Raw genomic sequence first — 11,650 nt, forward strand, 5'->3', positions numbered from 1 at the left:
GGGGACACAGGGGACAGACAGGGGACACAGGGGACAAATAGGAAATACAGACCGAGGGACAGACAGGGGACAGATAGGAAATACAGACAGAGGGACAGACAGGAGACAGGTAGGAAATACAGACAGAGGGACAGACAGAGGGACAGACAGAGGGACAGACAGGGGACAGATAGGAAATACAGACAGAGGGACAGACAGGGGACAGATAGGAAATACAGACAGAGGGACAGACAGGGGACAGATAGGAAATACAGACAGAGGGACAGACAGGGGACAGGTAGGAAATACAGACAGGGGGACAGACAGGGGACACAGGGGACAGGTAGGAAATACAGACAGAGGGACAGACAGGGGACACAGGGGACAGGTAGGAAATACAGACAGAGGGACAGACAAGGGACAGATAGGAAATACAGACAGAGGGACAGACAGGGGACACAGGGGCGCTGCCGCTCTGCTGTCCCACAGCCCTTCCAGGCTCTCCAGCATCCCCAGCGGGGCTCTCCGGTCCCGGTCCATCCCTGCCTGGTCCCTCTGGTCCCCCGGGGGTCCCCAAAGCCCCCAGGATCCCCGCAGACACCGCGCCCCGGGGCGGGGGGCACCGCCGGACACCGGCAGGACCGGAGCGTGGAGAACCCCGGTCCGGTCTAGCACAACTCCCCAGTCCCGGTCCGGTGGCCCCCAGCCCAGTCCTGTCGCGGTCTGGTGGCTTCTACACCCGGTCCGGTGGCCCCTGATCCTGCTCCGGCTCCCCCCACTCGGTCCGGTCCCGGTTCGGTTGCCCCCAGCCCAGGTCGGTGCCGGTTTGGTGACCCCTAGCCCAGGTCGGCCCCAGTCGGGTCCCAGCCCTCGGCCCCATTCCCGGTCCCGGTCCCGGTTTGGCGGCACCACGCCCCGCCCACACCCCGAGACTCCGCCCACTCGCGGACACAAAGCCTTCTGGGTAGTGTAGTCTCCGTGTCATGGCGCGGAAAGGCGGGAAGCTGCAGGACTACACTTCCCAGAAGGCTTTGTGGCGGGGGGGGGGGGGCATCGAGAGGGCCGAGACAGCGCCGCCTGGCGGCTCGGAGGAGTCGGAGCGGGAGCGCGACTGCGATGGGACACGGGGGACACCGGCGACACCGGGGGGACACCGAGAGGGAACAGGGGACAGCGGCGACACGCACAGAGCGCCAGCACCGCCGTGGGCGGGGGGCAGCGTGGGAAATACGGCTCAGGACGAGGCCGAGGGAAACTGAGGCACGGCGTGGGGGCTTCCCGCGACCTCCCGGGGGTTCACGGACCGGTCCGGTCCTGCAGCTGCGGGACCCGGGGCCAAGGCGAGGTGACCCCGGTGTGCCCAAGCCCCGGGACAGCGGGAGCGCGTCCCCGGTGTGTCCCCGGTGTCTCCCCGGCAGGTGGCGGCCGCCGCCCGCGCGCAGCACGGAGCTCCCCGCGTGTCCCCGTTTCCCCCGGCTTTGAGCACACCGACCCCTCCCGCCCCCGCCTGCGGGTACCGGTGCACGGACCGACCGCCCCCACTGCCCGGTGCGTGAATTGCCGCCCCCCCGGTGCAGCCCCCGCTCCACCGACAGACCCCCGGTGCAGCTCCCGGTGTACGGACCGTTCCACGGCCCACGAACCGACCCCCGCTGCCGCCCCCGGTGCACGGACCGACCCCACAGGGCAGCCCCCGGCGCACGGACCGACCCTCCGGTAAAGCCCCTACTCCAAGCACAAAAACCCCGGTGCAGGTCCCGACCTCCGGTGCAGCTCCGGTGCCACGGACCGACCCCCGCCGTGCAGACCCCCATGCACGAACCGGCCCCTGGAAAAGTCCCCGGTCTCAGGGCCGAGCCGTGCACCGACCAACCCCTGGAGCGACCCCCGGTCCCAGGGACCGACCCCCCTGTGCAGCCCCGTGTCCCACCGAACGACCCCCGGTGCAACCCCCGGTGCACGGAGCGACCCTCGGGGCAGCCCCCGGTCCCAGAAATCACCCCCCGGTGCACCGACCGACCCTCAGAGCGAGCCCCGGTGCACGAACCGACCCCCCCTGTGTAGCCCCCTCTCCCACCGACCGAGCCCCAGAGCAACCCCCGGTGCACGGACCGACTCCCGGTGCAAGAAACGACCCCTGGAGCGACCCCCGGTGCAGCCCCCGGTGCAAGATGCGACCCCCGGTGCAGCCCCCGGTGCAAGATGAGACCCCCGGTGCAGCCGCCGGTGCAAGAAGCGACCCCCGGAGCGGGTCCCGGTCCCCCGGACCGACCCCGAGCCCGGTTTCCCCCCGGTCCCGCCGGTCCCACGCCCGTGCCCGCGGGGGGGGCGCAGTTTCAGGGCGAGGGTTTCCCCCGCGCTCTTCCCCCCCCGCGTTTCACCCCCACGTGGGTCCAGCCAGCGGCTCCCAATCAGCGCCGCGCTCGTGGGCGGCTCCGAGCGGCGCCAGCCAATGGACGAGGCGGGGGCGCCGCGCGAGGCCCCGCCCCGTGAGAGAGGCTATAAAAGGAGGCGCAGGGCGCGGTTTGGGCTCAGAGCGATCGCGCTGGAGCGGCGGCAGGAGCGGAGCGGGATCGGGGATCGCGATAGCGCCGCGATATCTCCGCGATATCCCCGCGGTAGCCGCGCTCGGGATTATTGCTCTTGGAGTTTGCCTTCTTCTCCTGCGGATTACAATTGCACCATGACCCTGGAGGAGCTGGTGCCTTGCGATAGCAGCAAGTAAGTGTCGGGCGGCTCGGGGCGTTCGGCGGGGGGATCTGTGTCGTCGCTGTCGCCGCTCACCGGCTCTGCCGTTCCTCCCGACAGGATGCAGGCGGTGAGCGAGGCGGTGGAGCGGGTGCTGGTGGCGGCGCAGCGGCAGGACCGTCTCACCGTGGGGGTCTACGAGTCGGCCAAGCTGATGAATGTGTGAGTATCGCGATATGGCTCTGTCGGGGGGGTCTATCGGGGGGGGAGGTCTGGCTCGCGTGGCGGGGCTCATCCCGGCCCGCTTAGCGCAGGGCTGGAGCTTTTTACGAGGTGGTGGCCAGGCAGAATTTGGGGGGGTCTGTCGCCCATTCTTAGCGCGACAGGGGGGTGACAGCTCCGCGGGAGGGGGTTCCGCTATCCCGAGGTGTCCCGGTCGCCCCTAACCCGCCTCGCCCCGCAGGGACCCCGACAGCGTGGTGCTGTGCGTGCTGGCCACCGACGAGGAGGACGAGGGTGACATCGCCCTGCAGATCCACTTCACGCTCATCCAGGCGTTCTGTTGCGACAACGACATCCACATCCTGCGCGTGTCGGGCATGCAGCGCCTCGCTGCCATCCTGGGCGAGCCCGAGGCGGACTCCGAGCCCCGCGACCTGCACTGCCTCCTGGTCACGGTGAGCACGGAGGTGACGCGCCGGTGGCCCCGTGACTCCGCCGGGCGCCGCGCCAGGGGCCGGGGAGGGTGACGGGGCGGCTTGGGGACACGTGTCGAGGAGCTGGTGGCACTAACCTCGTGCTCCTGCTCCCCCAGAACCCGCACACGGACGCCTGGAAGAGTCAGGGGCTGGCGGAGGTGGCGAGTTACTGCGCCGAGAGTCGCGACAGGAACCAGTGGGTGCCGTTCGTGTGTCTGCAGGAACGCTGAGCCCTTCCCGGCCCCTTCCCGGCCTGGACTCGGAGGATTAAAAACCTTAAAAAAAACCTAAACAGCAGGAAAAAAAAACCCACAAAAAAAGAAGGAGAAACAGCCAGTTCCATCCCACAATGCCCCAAAACCCACCGATTTTATTTTTGTTTTGAACCGGAGAGGAGGAAGGGGGAGCGCGGCCGCTGCGGTGGGAATGGAGGGAGCCGTGCCGAGCCCGCAGGGGGACACTGGAGCCCGCAGGGGGACACTGGCCGGAGCCGGATGGACACTGGCCGGAGCCGCCGGCCGAGGAGTTGTGCTGGAGCGTGGGCTGGAGCTGGGGAGCCCCGGGTGGGCGCTGCGGAGCGCGGGGGTGACCCCGGAGCTGGACACTGTCGCGATTTTTGGTAGCTGGGACCTGATGGAGGCGAGGACTGCAGAAAGCTGGATTTTTTGGATTTTTTTTTTTTTTTTTTTTTTTTTTTTTTGGTGCAAAATCTGTTTTTTTCCAAGGGATTATGGACATCCGCACGGATGGACCTGCACCCCCCCGGGTGCTGCTTTTGCACTTGGAGACCCTGAGCTGAACCTTTTCCAGAGTTTATTCTTCTACTGAGCGAGGAACTAAATTTATTTGCAATAAAATGTCTGACGTTACTGGTGTTTGCTCTTCCCTGTGCTCTGCTGGAGCCGTTCCCAAGGGAGCGGGAGCGGAATCGGCGCTTCCTGGGTGGGTTTTGGGGTGGCCTCCACCTCCCCTGGGGGCTCTGCACTCTGGGGGGGGCCTTTTAGAGGGCCGGGGCTTCCCACGCGTGTGTGGCCTCGCTGCTGCTGCTGGAGGAGGAGAAATTCCCACCCCACCCTTCTCTGAAAAAGGGTTTTTCCAAGAAAAACACCCTCGGCGATTCCTGAGCTCTGTGGGAAACTGAGGCACGGCCACCCCTGGCTTTGGGGCTGGAGCTTCCCCCACCCGCGGAGAAACCGCGGCTCCCGTGGGAACCGGGCCCGGGGCTGCCCGCGGGGGTGGGGGTAGCCCGGGGAGCCCCCACGCCCCCACCCCCGGGGTGGAGAATTCCCTCCGTCCTCCGGGGGTGGCCGGGGTTGGGGACAAGGAGAACCCCGAGGGCACCGGGGAAAGTGAGGCCGGCGGGGTCCCCCCTTGGTGGGCAGCGGGGGCTCCCCGGGATCCTTCGCGGAACCCGCGGGGGGGTTCGGCAGAGCGGCTCCGGTGAGGGAGCTCACCTGAGCTCGCCCTGTCCCTGTCACACGCGCGGTGTCACACGGGGTGGCCCCGGCGGGCCGGGAGCGGTGCCAGCCCCGGCAGGGAGCCAGGCGGATCCTGCCCGCCTGGGACACGGCGTCCGGCTGGGCAGGGACACAGCGACCGGCCAGCCCCTGTTGGGCACACGGTGGCCATCCCGGAGTGTCGCGTGCCTTGGGGACGTGCCCTGTGCCCTCCTTTGGGGTTTGGATTGCGGGGGAACTGAGGCACGGAGCGACCGCAGCGCCACCCCGCCGTGTCCTGGCGGGGACAAAGCGGTGACAACACCCTCTGGGTGGCCCAAACTGCGACTCCCCGCAGGTCCCCCGGGTGTGGGGTCTTAGCTCGGGGTGGGGGGGACGATGGGGTCTCGCTCTTCCTTGGGATCCCCCGGGAAAATCCCAAAGGGAAAGGGCCCGAGGGCGGCTGAGGCCGCCCGAACTCGTTTCACTGATGAGGCAGCGGGGTCACGAGGCCATTCCTGTCGCCGCTGTCACCGCGGCTGTGCCACTCGTGTGACCGGTGTGTCAGGCCGCGGCTGTGTCACGGGGGTGGGAGGGGGGAGAGCCCCCCCAGACCCCCCAAAATCCTCAGGACACCCCCGGAGCAGCCCCGAGCGCAGATCCCCCCCCGGAGCTCACCCAGCCGGCACCACCGCGACCACCCGCATCGACAGCGCGGGGTAATTAAACCCGGGGCGATAATTAGGTAATTAATAATTAATTAGGAGGTCGCAGCCAGCCCTGGGGGTGCAGGATGGGTGTTGGGCACCCCCCCCAAAAGCTGACACGGGGGGAGGGTTTTTGGAGGGCGGCGGTGACACGGGGGGGGGCGCAGACGGCACCCCGAATGTGCCCGCGGGGGTGACACCGCAGCCGCCGTGTCACCGCGAGGGGGGCGGGAGGTCCCGGGGGGGTGACACGGGGGGGGTTTGGGCTCGGGGGGGGGCACCGAGCCCCTTCCTGGCTCTGGGGCGGCCGCAGCCAGACAGGGCAGGGCGGGAGCCGCGCCGGAGCCGCTGATTTATGAGTCTGGCCTGGGTGGCTCCGGTGGCTCCGGCGGCTCCTGGCCCCGGGCTCCGTCTCCACCCTGGCAGCGACATCGGGGACAAGAAACCGGGGGGGCACCGCCCACCCCAAACCCCCCCAAAGCAGCTCGGCCCATCCCGACACCCCCAACCTTTGGAAATTGGGGGAAACTGAGGCACGGAGCTGCCTCCCCTCCCCCGCCCGGAGCGGGAAGTCCGTCCGCGATGTCACCGTGGTGGCCCCATTGCGTCACGGGTGTCCCCGTGTCACCCGCGTGGGGACGTGGTGGGATCCTCCACGGAGTCCCCGCGGTCAGGGGGGTCCCCGAGGGGGGTCCCCGCCCCGGTGGCACCGGAGGGACCCGCGGCTGTCCCTGGCCACCCGCTGCCGTCCCGGTGGCCGCGGCTCCGAGGGTAAGGAGTTAATTAGGGCGGCAGGGAGTTAATTAAAGCGGCAGCCAGGCTAAAAATAGCCCGGCGGAGGAGGGAGGGTTATTTTTAGCCGCTCCCAGCCCGGTGCCACCCGGCCGGTGTCGCTTTGGCGCTGGCACCGCCACCCGCTGCCACCTCCGGCGCTTGGCAGCCAATTCCCCGCTCCCGGTGTCCCGGGGTTTAGAAAGGAATTGGGGGGAGTGTGGGATTCCGTGGCAGGGACCTGGCTGGGGGACAGTGACACGGGAGCTGCTGCCATCCCACGGTTTGTCCCCCTGTCCATCCCGCCCTTCCCAGCGGAGCAGACGCTGAAAAATCCCAACAATTCCCGGCCCGCGGCTGCAGCGGGAGCGGCGCATTCCAGGGACTCGCTCCCGGCCTGGATCCCGCTGATTTTCCAGCTGGAAGATGGGATGGGATCGCTGCTTTTCCCGGAAAAAAAAAAAAAAAGAAGGAATGCAGAGCTGGGTTTGGTTTTCCCCGTGGGATGGGATAGGATGGATCCGGAGATTGCCGGGAAAAAGATTCCCGGGAAAAAGGAGATTCCCAAGAGCTGCCGTGGAGGGAGAACAGGGGTGGGAAAAGGGAATCCCGGGAGCTGGGGGATTCCCAAGGGGAGAATTCTGAGATCCTCGAGGGGCTGCAATTCCAGGGAATCGGCATTCCCGATCCCACCTGAGCATCCAGGGGGTGGGAAAGGGGAATCCCCGGGAGGGATTCCCGAGGGAGGATCCGGAATTCCCGATCCCACCTGAGCATCCAGGGGGTGGGAAAGGGGAATCCCCGGGAGGGATTCCCGAGGGAGGATCCGGAATTCCCGATGCCCCGAGCGCAGCGCAGGCGGGCAGAGGAAATCGGCCAAATGCAAAGTGAGCCTTTTTTATTGTGTTATCCATTCACTTGGGAACAACGATTCCACGAAATATTGAACACGGTGCGAGGAGGGCTCGTGGGGTTATGGCACACGAGAAAGGGCAAAATCAACGAAACCAACCCCAAAAAAAACCCCCAAAAAACCGGGAATTGCAGATGGATGAGGAGCCTACGGCACAGACACCGACCACTTCCTAAGGACAGTCCGGAAAAAAACTTGGATTGGCGTTTGGCAACGAGATCAGAGTTTGGCAAATAAGGATAATTAATGATCGTTTGAATGATAGACCAGAGAAAAGGAGAAAACGAGGAGAGCCGAGGATCCCACGTGGGCTGGGAGTCAAGGAATTATTGGGATTTTGTTAAATAAAGGTGGATTTTGAAGGATTTTAGGGGGGGAAAAATAAAAAGGGGCATTTGGGAGATGCAGAGGCTCCGGGGTGTCCCGGCTCCATCCCCCGAGACAGGGAGGGGAGGGAGAGGCAAAGGGAGGAAAACTGGAATAGGAGCAATGTTTCCCTGGCCCTTTTATTCCCAGATTTCTATTTTTGGCACTGGCTTCACCACATCCCATAAAGAAAGGCCGGACAGATCTGGGCTTGTGGTTAAATCCCAAAAAAAAGGCTTTTGTGGAGCTGGGCTCCAGCTCCTCCTGCTCCCCCTTCCAGCACTTAAAAAGTTCTGAAAAGTCTTTTTTACCCTCCTTTCCCCCCCCCCCCCTTTTTTTTTTTTTTGTGTGTTTTCCTCCTTTTTCCTTTTTTTTTTTTTCTTCTTTTTAATTTTTTTTAAATAAATTGATTTGGCAAATGCACTAAACAAAGTACAAGCAACTACTGGGAATCTGCACTTCTATTTCTGCCATACAAAAAAAAAAAAAAAAAAAACCACCCACGGCATGAGCACAGATTTACTTGGACAAGGAGAAAATTCCGGAAAAAAAAAAAAAGAAAGGGAAAAAAAAGGTAGGGAAAAGAAAAAAAGAAAAACAAAAGGAAAAGAAAAATGAAGGAATTTTTTTCCCAACAAAAACGAGTCACCCATGGAGACACCAGCACCTGCCAGCAGCTCCCACCCCCAGCTCCTGGTGGGACCCTCGGCATTCAGGGATCCCATGGGAGATGCTCCATGGCCTTTCTCCTGGCTCCCTGCCCCTTTTCCTGGATCCTCCTCCCTTCTCCCTGACCCTTTTCCCAGCTCCTTTTCCCTTTTCCCATCCCCTTTTCCCTTCTCCCATCCCTTTTCCCTTTTCCCAATCCCTTTTCCCTTCTCCTTGTCCCTTTTTCCCCCTGGCTCCTTGCCCCTTTTCCTGACTCCTTTTCCCTTCTCCCATCCCTTTTCCCAGCTCCTTGCCCCTTTTCCTGGCTCCTTTTCCCATCTCCCATCCCTTTTCCCGGCTCCTTTTCCCTTCTCCCGGCTCCAGCGTGGCTTTGGCTCGGGCAGGACCCCGGCATGGGGGGGAGGCAGAGCGACCCCAAAGCACCCAGACCCCAAAGTCTGACCCAGCATCCCTTGGGATTCCCATCCCGCGGGAGAACGGGGGGGTTGGAGCCCCTGAGGAGGAGGAGGAGGAGGAGGAGGAGGAGGAGGAGGAGGAGGAGGAGGAAGAATTCCCGGCTCCAGCCGCGGCTCCAAGGATAGCACCAAGCTCTGGTCTCGAACACAGAGGAAGAATCAGATCTGGAGTAGAAAAATAAGGCTGGAACTGTCCGAGAGATTAAGGACAAGAGGGAATTCCCTCCTGGAGAAGGAATCCCGGGCTGGACTCGGGAGTGGCCGCGTGATTCCCGGCGGGCGGAGCTTGGAGCGGGATGGGATTTGGGATTTGGGATTTATTTGGGATCAAACCCTCCAGAAAAGGCTTTGCTGGGGCTGAGGGACAGGGAGGGAAATTACTGGGAGATGATCCCGTTTTCCCTGCTCTGCTCCCCCCCACAAAGGGATGGGGGGACATTCCCGAGCCCTGGAATTCCCAGCAGGGAGCATTCCCAGGAAAAGCCACGCAGCTTTAGGGTTCAAAACGCGGCATTTCCCCGGCTTGGTTGCAAAGGCAAATGACTGAAAACAAGGAACGGCGACATTCCTGCAGCCCAGGAGGGGCGGCCCGGCCCCTCTGGGAATTCCATCCCCTCTGGAAAAGGGCTGGAGCAGCTCCCGGGGCCCAGCAGCACCAGATTTAGCGGGGATCCAGGGAATTGCAAATTCCTTTCCCATGGGAATCGCTCCCTGTGCCGTGATGGGATCCCTGGCATTCCCAACCCAATCCAAATCTTTGTGGGGGAATGAGGAAACTCCCGGGATTTCACATCAGCTGGGTTGTTTTTATCCCTTCTCTTCCCAAAAACCCATGCTCAGGAGAACCAGGAATGGCTCTGGGAAATCTTTTCCAGCCTGATGGATTCTGGGATTCTGGGAATGTCTCCCAGGAGCTGCTGAGCCCCAGGATGGGCCCTGGGGACACGGATTGGGCTTGGACACTGCACCCAAATCCTGGGATCTGTCCCTTCCCCACAGATCCAGTGGCCACTCCATGGAATTCCTGGAGCTCTCTGGAGCACCCAAGGCCTCCATGGAAGCATCTCCTGTTCCCCCTTTCCCTGTTCCCCCTTTTCCAGCTCCCCCTTTCCCTGCTCCCCATTCCCTGTTCCCCTTTTCCTGTTCCCCTCTTCCTGCTCCCCTTTTCCAGCTCCCCCTTTTCCAGCTCCTCCTTTTCCTTCTCCCCTTTCCCTGCTCCCCATTCCCTGTTCCCATTTTCCTGTTCCCTCTTTCCCTTCTCCCCCTTTCCCTTCTCCCCCTTTCCCTGCTCTCCCTCCATGCCAGGTCATCCCCAGTGAGATCCAAGCTCTCCCAGTTCAATCCCAGTCCCAGATTCCCAAGGGATGGGAACAGAACTGGTCCTTCCACTCCCCCTCCCCACCTGCCCTAAACTTCCCTGGACATTTCCCAGGGCTTGGATTTAGTGGGAAGAATTCCAGTGTGGAAAAGGGAGATGGGAAACGCTGAGAATTGGCTGATTTGGGTTGAAACTCCCCCCAAAAGTCGATTTTTTCCAAGATTCTGGATGCACCAGGAAGCTCCTTCCCTTCCCTCCCTCCCTGAATTTGGGGACAGCACAGAGACCCCCCAAAGATCCCGACCTCCCCCATCCCTGGGGCTCCCTAAAATTCCTCCTGGGATCTCTCCCAGCTGGGAATTGCCCTGCAGGGCCATCCCTGGATCCCAGCAGAGCCGTGGGATGCAGGGAAAAGCCTCCCCAGCCTCCCTTTGGCCATTCCCAACAGGGATTTTTCCAGCTGGATTTGGGGATTTTGGGTTTTTTTTCTGTTTGTTTTTGTACTGATTTTTTACAAAACGGTTCCCACCTCACCCCTTCTCCAGAGGAAATTCCTGCTGGTTGGGCTCTGGTTGGATCCAGGCCCAGCTCTCACATCCCACTGGGAATGACCCCCCCCACCTCCTCCTCCACCACCCCTTTCCCAAATCCAAATATCCCAATCAAAAAATCCCCCTTCCCCCCTTCCTTTCCTCCCTCAACCCTGGATAAATGTTAAAATCCTGATTCCAATTCTACAATCCCAATTTCCTTCCCAGGAAGCAACCACCCCTTCCCTAAAAACCCCTGCTTCCAAATTTCTCTTTTCAGGATGTTTTTTGGGTTTTTTTTTGTTTTGTTTTGTTTTGTTTTTCTTGGATTTTTTTTTTGTTTTGTTTTGTTTTTCTCGGGAATTTTTAAGTTCTGTTTGAAGCCAGCGTTGAGTTTTTACCCCTGGGTGCAGGTGGAGGTGTGGAGGAGCCTGGATCCAGAGGCTGGATGGGGAATTTCCTTCCAGAAGGATCCACAGCTATAGGATGATACAGGGCTTTTTGTCCTTAAAGGGATTCTCAGAAGCAGGAACTCCCACCAGGAGAGGATCATTCCGAGCGTGCTGCTCACAGTAATTCATCAGCTCCGAGGATGCTTTGGAGACCTGGAGTTTGGGGATAAAAAAAAAAGCAGGAATTTGGGGGATAATCAAAGGAATTTTGGGGGATAATCCCACCTCGAAGTCACCAGCACTTCCAGGATTTTTGGGGTTTCACATCCAGCTTTTCCCAACAGAAATTTTGGGGTGATGAGGAGAAAAATGGGAATTCTGGAGGTGGAAAATCAGAGTTTACAGTGAGGAATATGGGGAAATGCCCCAGCTGGGAGATTTAAATGGAATTTTGTATCCATGTTTTTTCAGGGATTTAAGATGAAAATCCCAAAATCTGAGGATGCTTTAAAGACCTGGATATTGGAGAAAAAAAGCAGGAATTTGTGGGAATATTCCCAGCTCAGAGTCACCAGTGCTTGCAGGATTTTGAGGGATTTAAGGATTTAAAGGGATATTATTGCAGCTGTGATTTTCAGGGATTTGGGATGGAAAAGATTCCCTGAGTGCAGCCTCTGGTTAAGGTTTGGAAAACTTTAGGATCCACTGTTTGAGGCACTGCTTGGTTT

General features: G+C 61.0%; 2 protein-coding genes across 2 annotated transcripts in view; one reads left to right on the forward strand and one right to left on the reverse strand.

The window, feature by feature from the left end:
• The first annotated feature begins 2,506 nt into the window (after positions 1-2,506).
• On the forward strand, positions 2,507-4,234 carry GADD45B (growth arrest and DNA damage inducible beta). Its single transcript, XM_030232157.2, has 4 exons — positions 2,507-2,700; positions 2,788-2,889; positions 3,131-3,344; positions 3,482-4,234. Exons 1-4 carry the CDS (start codon positions 2,663-2,665, stop codon positions 3,593-3,595), a joined length of 468 nt encoding a protein of 155 aa, XP_030088017.1. The 5' UTR covers positions 2,507-2,662; the 3' UTR covers positions 3,596-4,234.
• Positions 4,235-8,745: 4,511 nt separating this feature from the next.
• Positions 8,746-11,650, reverse strand: part of GNG7 (G protein subunit gamma 7) — a 31,108-nt gene continuing 28,203 nt past the window's right edge. The window contains exon 4 of the mRNA XM_009096914.4: positions 8,746-11,135. Within this exon, the coding sequence (XP_009095162.1) occupies positions 11,010-11,135 (126 nt within the window). The 3' untranslated portion in view covers positions 8,746-11,009. The remainder of the gene's footprint in view (positions 11,136-11,650) is intronic.

Source organism: Serinus canaria, chromosome 28 (genome assembly GCF_022539315.1).
Source record: "Serinus canaria isolate serCan28SL12 chromosome 28, serCan2020, whole genome shotgun sequence".
Lineage (NCBI taxonomy): Eukaryota > Metazoa > Chordata > Aves > Passeriformes > Fringillidae > Serinus > Serinus canaria.